This window comes from Lutjanus erythropterus, chromosome 16, assembly GCF_056507025.1.
Source record: "Lutjanus erythropterus isolate fLutEry1 chromosome 16, fLutEry1.hap2, whole genome shotgun sequence".
Classification (NCBI taxonomy): Eukaryota; Metazoa; Chordata; class Actinopteri; order Lutjaniformes; family Lutjanidae; genus Lutjanus; species Lutjanus erythropterus.
The window spans coordinates 17,309,426-17,321,280 of record NC_139332.1 but is presented as its reverse complement, the minus strand read 5'-3'; the positions used below and the strand labels follow the sequence as shown (position 1 = coordinate 17,321,280).

Below are 11,855 nucleotides of genomic sequence, written 5' to 3'. Positions count from 1 at the left end.
AGAATTAAAGCAAAATACAGTAAACAAGATGGCATTTCCATCCACAGATGTCTACGTCCTGCACGTTTGTGTAGATTTACACTATTTTTGTGTGTGTTTCTGTTGTCGATCATTTAATGTGTGAGTGTGTGTGTTAAATTTGTAAGAAGTACTTTCTTTTCTCATAGAAAGAAAGTACTTCTTACATGCAACTGTTCACAGCAAGGTCTGTGGATTATCACGAGTGAGCGGGTCATGTTTTCTGGAACGAGACATTACTGTGGAGTTTTCAAATGTATTTTTTGGGTGCTTTGAGCATCACAAGTTGAGTGCCATCTAGTTACATCATATTTAAGGGAAGGCAGGCGTCTCTGTGGATGAGATCTCCGAAACTCTGCAGCTCACACCAGAACTATCTACATGGATAAATAGCACTACAGAATGAAAGATATGTATTTTTGATTTTGGGGGTGAACCGTCCCTTCAACACCCTGAACAAATAATGTGACAGGGTTACAGAGAGTGGCAGAAAGAGAGGAGAGCGTTTTATATAGAATATTTTTTTCAGTGCCTGAACAGCTGCCTCTGTCTCATCTCATCCGAGTCCAGCTGGCACGAATTGTAAGAAGTGGCAAGCCCTCCCTGCCATGTCCTGTGTGTGTGAGTGTGTGTGTGTGTGGAGGGGGTGGTCAGTAGTGGTTAAGACCCAGGGTGCAGCCCTATGGTTTCCTGATGCTGCTAACTCCTATCATTTTGCAGTCATCCTGGCAAGTCTTTAACCCAGCAGGCTTCTGACAACTAAACAACAGTGGAGGACGAAATGAGGGAAGTGAGATAAACAGAACACACAGGCTCGGTGTGGTGTGGCGTGGCGTGGCGTGGCGTGGCGAGGCGCAGGTGCTCCGTCATTGTCAGTCTGGCAGAGTGCACTTGGTAATTGTACAGAAATGGAGAGTCCATCAAAGTCTCCTGCAGATCTAGGAAGCCACTCCCTGTTTGGATCATAACACATTAAATTTCACTGCAGAAATTACTTTAAATCAGAGGTGCAGGTTTTTCATGTCCCCCCTCCCCCCGTAAAAAATAAATAATTAAAAAAATAAACAAGCAGATAAGCAAACAAAAAATCTAAATACATTTCTTTACTTTTATTAATGCAATAATAACATTTTAATGATACCTTTACTAAAAATTATATTTTATAATATGCATGATAATTATATATACATACATTTTGAAAAGTGCTTTATACATAAAGATGTTGCTGTTATTATTATTACAGTAGTAGTAGCAACAATGTTGTTGTTGTTATAATAATATTATGATTAGTATTAATATAGTCACATTAAATCACTGCTTCACCTCTGTTTATAATACACAAACATTTGTATCTAAACGGTCAAACAACAGACCTTAAAATTCACAACTGTAATACGCTAGGGGAAAGTGTAGGACGTCGCCTTTACAGAGGCAGGTTCTATCCGGGGCTGCCACGCCCACATACAATTTTCGCGCGAAAGGGCGGACTGCACCATTGTGAATATGTGGGGGTGTACTCAGGGGAAAGACTACTCGTAAACATACAAGGAAAACACTTTTGTCAAGAACTGCAAAGGAATGAAGGATTTATCTTGCAAACGTCATTAGCGGGATCTCAAAAGTACAAGTATAGGACTTCACTACAAACGTTGGTGTAAGGCGAGCAACACGAAAACCCCTGCTTTTGCGATCACCGGACTTCTCTAGCGGTTGATTTTTAAATCCACCTCTACCCATTGGTGTTCGTGTTAAAAGACAAAACTCTCTGTTGGACGGAAATTTGTCGCAAAACGGAGACAAAATGACCCTCACGTCAAAGGTAAGCGGTAGACGAGTCCGGGTAAACGTAGCTCTCTTTTCCACATTTTGGTTTGTGGTGAAGAAAAGTCCTAATGAGTCAAAATGAACACCATTGTCAGCAGCTAACTAGTGCTATTGGCTTGGCCTGAATGTATTCTACTGTAAAGTCGAACTGATATCTTTTTCTTCTGAATAAGTTAGCATTTCTTTGTATTTAGTTCATCCTATCGCAGTTTTATGTGTTGGGAATCTTTTGCAAAAGTTGCCTTTCGTCTTTATTTTGACCTGGATAACCAGCTAGCTGACATGTGATCGTTAAAATTTCTTGGCTGAATGCCCACACAGTAAGCTAATGCTCAAAGTAAAGGAGGGCAGGTTCAGTGTTTTGTCATGTAGCTAGCTAACTGAGTTCAATCTGTGCCGTCCTCCCCTGGAAGGTCAGGTCAACAACACCCGTTTTGCTGGAGGGGATGTTTAAGCAGATATCAGCAAGTGGTACCAAGGATATCAACTACAGGCAGGGCACAACATGAGTACCAGCCACCAGCCAAATGGTGGTAGAATTGGCAACTGGCTCCACTGTGATGTATGGATCAGAAACAACTTGACTCCTTGTTGAAGGGCCTAAAAATTAAGTCTTGTCTCTGCATAAAGGTGTACACTGTTGTCATACATGGTCATGAAAGAAAAACACGTTAACAACACTTTAAGTGAAAAGAAAATTCTGTCTTTATCTACTCACCCTCATGCAGTTGAAGCTTGGTTTAGGTTTTTAGTCCACAAAACATTGCTGGAGTTTGACAGGAAAACAGCGTTGCAGAATCTCCCAAACAATTGACGTGACTGGTGAAAAAAACAATGAATATACCCCCATACTGCTCATGTGGAGTAATGTTCTGTCAGCTGGAATACTTCATGACTTTTCTTGAATTAACAACTGTTCACAAGAATGATTCTGAACTGATGATGTGCTTACAAAAATGATAGATTAGGCTTTTTAGGGATGCACTTTTTTTTTTTTCAGCTGATATCGATAACTGATTATATCTGCTTCTCATAGCATATACTGATAATTGGCGCTGACTGAACCAAATTTAACTGACATCACTATTGCAATAAAAATAAATTAGTGCATAGTGCATTTTGCCTAATAATTCAAATTAAATGATTTGACCTAATCTGTTAAATCAGATATTATCATTGACAAAATATGGCATTGCCAAAACAGTGGCTCTTTATTTTGTCTGTCTCTGCAACCATGTGGCTAGTACCGCCTCCAAAGTGAAGACCCCACCCAAATCCTGAATAAATATGTATTAGGCCTAATATGTAGCCCACATATGATTTTCATCAGATGTGCATGCTTTAAGTGCACCAGCACGTCAGGGGAGAAGAAAACAATAAGTTGAAGCTACTAAAAAGAACTTTCATATTTTGTTAATTTTGGGGGCCCCTGTGGATATGCATCAAAAATAAAATTATCTAAAGAAAAATGTCCTGCCCCTTTGTAACTGGCTGATGTACTACTCACTAAAACATTTTCCTGGGAAAATGTAAACACAGGCTCATTTGACCTGGCAGACAAAGAACAACTCATTGTCTCATTAATTTATGCAGGCCACATAGAGGTATTGGCAATAAATTGAGACACTTTTAAAACCAGTTAAAACTTGTAGTATCCTTTATCAAAAATGTTTAAAATAATTTTTTTATTTATTCCACATACAGCACTGGGGTCTGTGGGACCCCAAACTATGAGGAAGTAAAGCCAATGAATCCAATGAAACACGAGGCTTAAGTGCCTGTTCCTTTTCCACTTCACTCTTTGTCATTGGTCTTGCCCTGCCATGGCTGAGACATTGCACAGGCCTGTAGTGATAAGGACAGCTGGCCTTATTACTGGTGATCCTGGCAAGCTGTGCAATGATAAAGCTGACACCAAATTCATTATTCCCATAGATTTCATGTAGTGACTAATGGTATTTACTGGTGGAATGGTGCTCCCTCTAGTGTAAAGTGTGAATATTGATCTAAGAAATTGTCCCTAGAATGTGCCCTATTGAGTTCTCCTGTACAGAAACTGAAGTTCTGCTGCATTTGTTGTGAGTCTCCACACTGCGTTCTGTGTATCCTAGTAGTCTAGCAAACATGTTGAGTTCATTTCCTTCCTCACAAAACATTTGCAAAGCTGTTTTTTTATCCCAAATTGCTTACAACCATGTTAACTTGCTTGCAGTCTTCCTCTTACAGGTCTCTGTTGGTGCATTACAGCACATCTAGGCATGTTACCGTCACCTGTTGATCAGTGGAATTGTGTCACAATATCGGTAGCGCTGTGTGTCAGCCAGATGCACGTGCATTGCACAATATAAACAAAATAGGGACCCCCTCATAACACTATTAGAGGTTAAAAAATCCTAAAAGTAGCTACCATCTGACAAGTGAATGAGACAAAAAAGGTCCGTCACTAATATCTTGCTGTAATTTACACATGCCCAGGAAAGTGTCATATTCACACAGTCTTGTGTACAGGAAGTGCACCATTGTCAAAGCCAGTAATATTTATAGTTGAAATCCAGACTTGTAGTTTTGAGTCTAGTTTAAAATGATGCTGGATATGTCTGCTTACAGGCTCCATGCTTCAAATCCAAGTTCATCACTGCGGAGCTGGCTCATCTGTTCAGCCAGTCGGACAGCGAGGAGGAGTTTGAAGGTTTCAGCGAGGATGAGGAAGAAGAGGACAGAGGATGTTTTAACAAACGGCTAAAGTCTAAGGTATTTTGACTGTGGCTGTGGTATTTGATGAAAATGTTTGTGTTGCCACTGCCAAAGCACCAGACTAAAGGCTTTTTCTCTCTGGTTTTCCCCAGATGGTAGATTCAGAGGAAGACAGTGATGTAGACACAGGCTTCTACTCTGATGGCGAGGAGGCCCCTGCATCAAAGAGGAAGAGTCTTTTGGTAGCCTTGAGGTGTGTGCTTGTGTTTCACAGTTAGTAAATAAGCAGAAATAGTTTCTGCTCCTTTTATTTAAAGCTAAAGAGATCAAATCTAATCAGCTGTATCTCTCTATCTTGGAACATCCAGATCTCTGTGCAGAAGTCTGCTCTGTCTGTAGCAATACAAATGCATCATGCACTAATAACATCTTTGAGCAGCAAATTTTGTCTACCATTTACGACTAATATCCTTTACTGCTACTAGTATAAGTAAAGCATCTGCTGTATTTACATGAGGGGTGGGCTTGGTGTCCTATCTACATATCTGTATAAAGTGGATTACAAAACTTTTATGTGCAGCATTAACCCACATGGTGTGTCTTGAACAGGCAAAAACTATGTGGGAATGACGTCTCTTATTGCTGGTACTACTGCAGCTACTCATGAGGTTCATTATTTGTGTCACATTTGATACTTTGGATCCTGATCAGACAGAAATTACGGCCCAAGAATAAAGGTTGCCTGGGGTATGTAAAATGCCATGTTCAGCAAGTAAATCTGGCAACTCACTTGCCATACTATTTCCACCCTCTCAGAATTGGAGATTTGGAGTTTTTGACTGGCAAGACATTTAAAGACATCACCTTGGGCATCAAGAAGTTAGGTTAGACAGTTTTCACTATTTGTAAAAATTGTTGCAACCTTGTTTATACATGACAGTTACCACTAGTCTTTGTTATTTAAAGCCATTAAAAAAATAATTTGTACAGGGGCAAGTAAAAATTGACTTTGGAGAAACACATTTCTGACACACTTGCCCAACCAGGCAAATGAAAAAAAAAACATTAACATTGAACTCTGGAAATACAAAGGTACTAATATTTGTAATTGGTCAAAAAAGTTAATTGGGCATTTATTCAGCTTGCTGTTATGTGCTGAATTCACCATATTACTCAGCCTTACAAGGGACTGTAGGAAACACATTTGTGTAGATTCTTAAGTGATTGAACAGTTGTCTTCTTTTAATCTTGCTTCTCAGGTTTCCAGTCAAAAGACTGTCGACCCCCAAACAGGAACTGCAAGAGAAAAATGTCAAAAAGCCTGTCAAAGAAACTCGTCCTTCACAGAGAGCCAGAGGAAGGCCGAGGAAGAAGAAGCAGCAGCAGTCAGAAGAGGAGGAGGAGAAGGAAGAGGAAGATGAAGATGACAAAGAGGAGGTCCTGTCTCAGAGCCTACGGAAACGAGACCATAACATCAAAGAAAACAAGGCCATGGTAAAGAACCCCTACAATCCCTAGTTTTCTCTATATTCTGACAGTGTGATCTGTGTACTACAATTATGAGTCCATCCTATATCAGATGTCCTTTTTGACTCTGGTCCTCTCTGTTGTCTTTCAGCTGGCTAAACTGTTTGCTGATCTGAGCACCATGGCTGACTTGACTCCGCCCACCACCCCTCAAGTGGGTATACGAGCCAGCAGTAGTTTTTCACAACCATGTAACATAAAGATGAACATGAAGTAAAACATCGATTTAAATATTATTGAACACCAGAAACATGATGTTACATTAATTTGTCTGTGAACATGGGTCAGATAATGATGCATGGTACAACATTTTTTCCTTTCTTTTTTGCTGGTCTGATTTGTAAAGACTCGTTTGTTTAATTTTTGCAGAAGAAGAAGCGGGCATCAGAGAAAGCAATGCCACGGAAACGCAAGTTTGAACCAGAGATGGGATCAGAGAGGAGGAACCCATCCCGTAAGGCTCGTCCTCCAGAGAACTTTGCGGTGGAGGAAAAGAGCGAGCCCCTCACCCACAGAACCCAGAGGACTGTAGACATCAGGAGACTAGTGGAGGTACAATGTGCAACACACACTTTACACTGTTTGCTGATGTCTAGTGTATACGAGTAGCAGAAATGTTTTACATGCCTGACAGCCAAACTTACTTGTACAAAATGGAGGATTTAGAACAATTATCAACTTTTGCTTAAGTAATGGACCTGAATGCTTCCATCTCTGGTTAGCACACCCACAGTCTTAACTGTATCTGTGTCACAGCAAAAAGCAATATGTAGCTGCTAACTAGATAGCTTTGAGCTCAGTGGAGCAGACAGTTCCACAGAGTTATGTAATTGCGACTTCATGAAGCACCAGCGGCAATAGATGTTCAGTTACGTGGCCAGTTTTAGGTGGCTGGCGGAACCTTGTTTGAAAACCAGACGGTCGCTTATTATTCTATTGCACAGTGTGTTTGGGAATCGAGCTGCCACACAGGGAAAGTGTTAATGTTGAGCTTGATGCAAGAGGTTATTATTTAGAATTTCATTCAGGGTTAAAACAGAATGTACTGTAGTAGCGTCGGGAAGTGCTTTGATTGTATATTAATTAGCTGGCAATCAAATACGGATGTTAAAGAACAATCATTATTTTATGTATAGAATTTCTTATTGGCTTCATAGCTATGACCTGTTTTCGACCTCTTGGTTTTAACTGCAAACTCTTGGTTGGGATTGGACAGGTGGACAAGGACTGTGCCAGTGAGGGACGGAAAAAGAGGAGGAGCCAAAGTTCCAGGAGGAGCCAGTATGACGTGAGGTCGGTCGAGGAGATCACTGAAGAGGATCTGGACAACATAGCGTATCGCAGCAAAGACAAAATCTGGGACAAGGAGAATGTGAGTCACATCAGGTCTTTACCCTGCTAGTTCTGTCGGTGCTGTGGTAAACTGTCAGTATTCCTGGGTTAGTGTGGTTCTTCACTGTGTGTGTGTGTTTCTCTTCAGGGTAGCTCGTGTCATCAGTGCAGACAGAAGACTCTGGACACCAAGACAGTGTGTCGCAGTGGTTTCTGTGTGGGGGCCAAAGGTCAGTTCTGTGGGCCATGCCTGAAGAATCGCTATGGAGAGGATGTCCGCACTGTGCTGCTTGACCCGGTCAGTGCAAATACACACCTGTTAAACATTTCATTTTACATTTTTTTGCACTTTGGATTTGGTAAACAAGAAGAAACAAAGATGTAATGTGAAAAAGTAATGCAGCTTTTATTTATTTATTTATTAATTTGTTGTTTGATCTTGTTATTTTATCAAAACAGTTGTTGCAAAAACCTACTAAAGTGACAATTAAAAGCTAGTGGATAGTTTTATTTTTTTTCTACCCTGCTCTCTATGCTCTCTATTAATTTTGATTTTACTTTTGATATAAGATTATATAATGAGTGTGGGTTGTTTTTGTTTTCCATGACTTTTCAAATCTTAAATTAACATTTTTTCCAGAGATAATTAGAGGGGCTTTGAGATTAATATTTATTCTGTTGTGCTGACTGATATTTAGCTAATGAAAACATTAATATATTCTTTTCAGACACCCATCATCTGGTCTGTCCTTGTCTTTTTGCAGTTGCTGACTTGTCTTTCTCATTTCCAGAAACAGCAAAGATTTGGAAATGCTTAAGGGAGTTAAAGAAACATAAAACATCAGCATGAATTCACTTGTGGTGTCGAGTCGGTCACCCACATTAAATTTGGACTTTTTCTTTGCAGACTTGGTCGTGTCCCATCTGCCGTGGGATGTGTAACTGCAGTCTGTGTCGTAAGAAGGAGGGTCGCTGTGCTACCGGCATCCTGGTGGGATTAGCCCGCTACAATGGCCACGACAACGTCCATGAGTATCTGGAGAGGTACATCACTTAATTTTCACTGTTCAGTCATAATGTGATGGAATTTAATTAAGAACAAATACAAAGCCATTGTAAAACCATTGTCAGAATATGTCTGTGCTACTGCACTGTGTATGTAATAACAATCCACCGGTATTATGGATTGATAGCATTTATTACACAAATTAATTGCACAATTTAACCTTTTTTGACCATTTGTGAATTGTTAAAATATGGTCAAAAAGTCCTCTAAAATTACACATTAAGACACAAAGACCTTGAGAAACACTTCAGAAAAATGTGATTTATGTAAGGCTAGCTTTACACATTGAAATTTTTCATGCAAGTAGTTACAGCTTGCAAATTTCCATTTAACTTGACAGCTGCGGGTAGAAATTCAAATATAGTATCATGCAGGAAGTTAATTTCACTAAAATTAACAACTGCTTTGTGTGTTCCTCTAACTAACGGCACCTCCATTACTGCAGTTGCACGTCGTGTCTGTCACTCTTGGTGTCTGCTGGTTGTGTCTAGAGGGGAACCGCAAATTTGTGACAGTCTCGTGAGGGTTTTCATGGTTTCGGTCAAAATGTTCACTCTCATGAGATCTCACAGTCAGGGGTTCCCTTCTAGTCACCCTGTCTGCTGTTGCCTGCTAATAGTGAAAGCACAGATAGTTGGACTGATGATGTTAAACAGTGGCCCTCAGTAAGTGATGAAGGAACCTTTTAGGATGGTGACATTAATGTTCTTAAAATTTTACATAGAGCCAGAAATGGATAATGGAGAGAAAGAGAAAAAACGGACCATCTCCGCCATATTTAAGCGATGAAATACTGTGTAACACATATTAAAAAATGTATATGAATTCGTATTTTAGATCGCAATAACAGTAGCAGATTTCAGATTAGCTAACAAAACAGACAACTAACTTTAGCAAAATGTTCAACCAGCTGTCATGGTAACACGAATCACCAGCTGGCTGCAGTGTACACAAGCTTTGCCCAGCTCACATTTGTTTGTTGACAGCAGTTGTGATAGTGTTACCAACCTTGCTTAAAGTCTGTGAGAATAATCTCCTTCTCAAGAATCCAAGAGATGATCTTTTGTTTAAGGCTATTATTGAAAACAGTTGAATTTAGTTGAAATGATACTGTGTCAACGGTACTTTGACATAATCGCTGACAGTGTTTTAATTGGCTGGTTCATGACACTAGTTTCACAAAGTTGAGAGTTTTGCAACTGTTGCAAGTTTCACCTTATAAAGCTAGTCTGAGGATTACATTTTTCAGCCATTGGATGTCGAGCACTTCTGTTCTGAGGATTGCTCATAGACCCCCCCCCCCTCGTTGTGAATATACCTAGGAAAGCCATCCGTCCTCTTAATGCCCCATGTCGCTAGTTTGTGGTTGTGAAGTTTCACGAGGCTCTGATTATTTTGGAGGTCACTACAGGTTGTGTTACACAGTGAGCTCAAGTTCAAAAAAATGAATGAAATGAAATGGTTACTATGGGGACTAACATCATCATGAATGAATGCCATTGAATCCAAAACAGTCTCAGTTTCACAGTCATAACCCAGTTTATGCAGTTTCAGTATTATTTAGGGACCCCAGCATGAGGAAATATTCAGATGTTTCTTTATGTTCTTGGAAATTGTAGTGAATATTTTTTCATACTTTTCATTTTAGACTGAATTGTTTGTTTGATGAGTTTGAAAAATTGCAGACAGATCAAGAATGACACTAATCAAAAGTTGCAGCCCTACCAATAAGTATAATACTGACAGCAGATGGAGCTCACGTCCCGTTTTGTCTCTCATCACAGCATTCAGAAGGAGCTGAAGTAAAGTCCAGAGAGGAGCACCAGCTCGTACAGCCGCTACCTGGAGCAGACTCGCATGCTGCACAGTACTGTAGAACTCATTTTAATGCACATGTTTAGATTTAGATCAGCCTTTTATCTAACTAGAGAAACAAAAGCAAAAAGATGTTGTTTGTTTTTAATTTCACCTTCACATAAGGCGCATACACTGTTAATATTTTTCATATATCCTGATATAAGGCTGCATAAGATGCAGGGATTTTTTTTAATTGTTTTTAAAGTCACTACTCAGTTTTGAGTTGTATATTTTAATTTTTTACTCTTGATGGTCACTAGAGCAAATGTAAGGTTTGGTTATTTTCTGTGTTACGGATGCAAAAGGAACCTTTTACACCAACTACTTTTATAAAAGTGAGTAACTTTGCAGCATTCTTGTCAGTCCACTGTAAATTTTAATAAAGAATATTAAAAAATTATCTAAATGATTTACAATGTTTTTTCATATATTTATGCAGATTCCATGTGCTTGTTCCAGCTCTCACAAATGTCAAAACTAGAGATGCCAGTACCAATAATCAATAATTACATGCTTCATGACTCATACTGCTAGTTAATAACTGCTAGTTTCATATTTTTGTATCTTAAATAGCTCATGTCAACTTTAGATTATGCACACCTGAGGGAAGATGGATGGTTTAATGTTCCAGAGCTCTGACTGAACCAATCAGTACAACAAAAAAAACTTCATATTTTGCCAAAGAATTCAAATTGCTTTGACATAATCTGTCAAGTCAGATATTTATATAGCTGATATGCATCAGCTAATATATGCCAATACTGATATAGCTGTGATAGGCAATATCAACTGGTAATTTATTGGACCCAATATTTATTGTGTATCCCCCACTCAAAACTACACCACAGTTCTGTGCTTTTTAAGGAGAAATGTGAAGTCTTACATTGGTGTACATGAAGGGCAATTCTGGAAGAAGTACTAAAATCCTTCAGTCAAATACACACAAATACAAATACAGTAACATGGAAATACTCCATTGCAAGAAGACATCCTGAATTCATGATCCTATTTAAGTAAAAGTACTTGAGTATAATCAGGACAGTATGAAAAGTACTGCCTCTACATTAAAATGTCTGTCCTGTGACTAATGTGTTCGAGCTGTCGTCATTTCAGATGTCCACTTCAAGATATCATGGCCAAAAGAATTCACAGTAATGACATGATCGCAATACATCTGTCGAATATTTTAATTGATCCATGCGTTTTGTCTCCTTCATGGCAAATTAATTACACTCAAAATACGAGAACAGGGAGATGGGGAATGAGTCTGCACGTATAACTGTACAAACATGATTCTGTGTGGCAGTGGGAACTATAAGGCTAGTTACTGTGTTAAGGCATCAGGTCAGTGTGTGATGGGGAGGAAGACAAAGTGAGAACAGAAAGAGGTGACGATGAAAAACGTCTTAACACCCCTATATTATATCTGACATTTTTAGATTGTCAATACTGCTGCATCAATGTGTAAGCAACATTTTACTGTTGTAGCCGCTTGAACCTCAAACAATTATTTTAATGAAATCTCAAGAAGTTTAGA

The 11,855-nt window shown here is 39.2% G+C and overlaps 1 protein-coding gene across 1 annotated transcript; it reads left to right on the top strand.

Moving 5' to 3' along the window:
* Nucleotides 1-1,585: 1,585 nt before the first annotated feature.
* cdca7b (cell division cycle associated 7b) lies at nucleotides 1,586-10,718 on the top strand. Its single transcript, XM_084739803.1, has 10 exons — nucleotides 1,586-1,837; nucleotides 4,450-4,593; nucleotides 4,689-4,789; nucleotides 5,796-6,030; nucleotides 6,155-6,217; nucleotides 6,433-6,615; nucleotides 7,280-7,435; nucleotides 7,544-7,693; nucleotides 8,303-8,439; nucleotides 10,246-10,718. The coding sequence occupies exons 1-10, from the start codon at nucleotides 1,820-1,822 to the stop codon at nucleotides 10,265-10,267; spliced, it is 1,209 nt and encodes a 402-aa protein (XP_084595929.1). The 5' UTR covers nucleotides 1,586-1,819; the 3' UTR covers nucleotides 10,268-10,718.
* The last annotated feature ends 1,137 nt before the right edge of the window (nucleotides 10,719-11,855 follow it).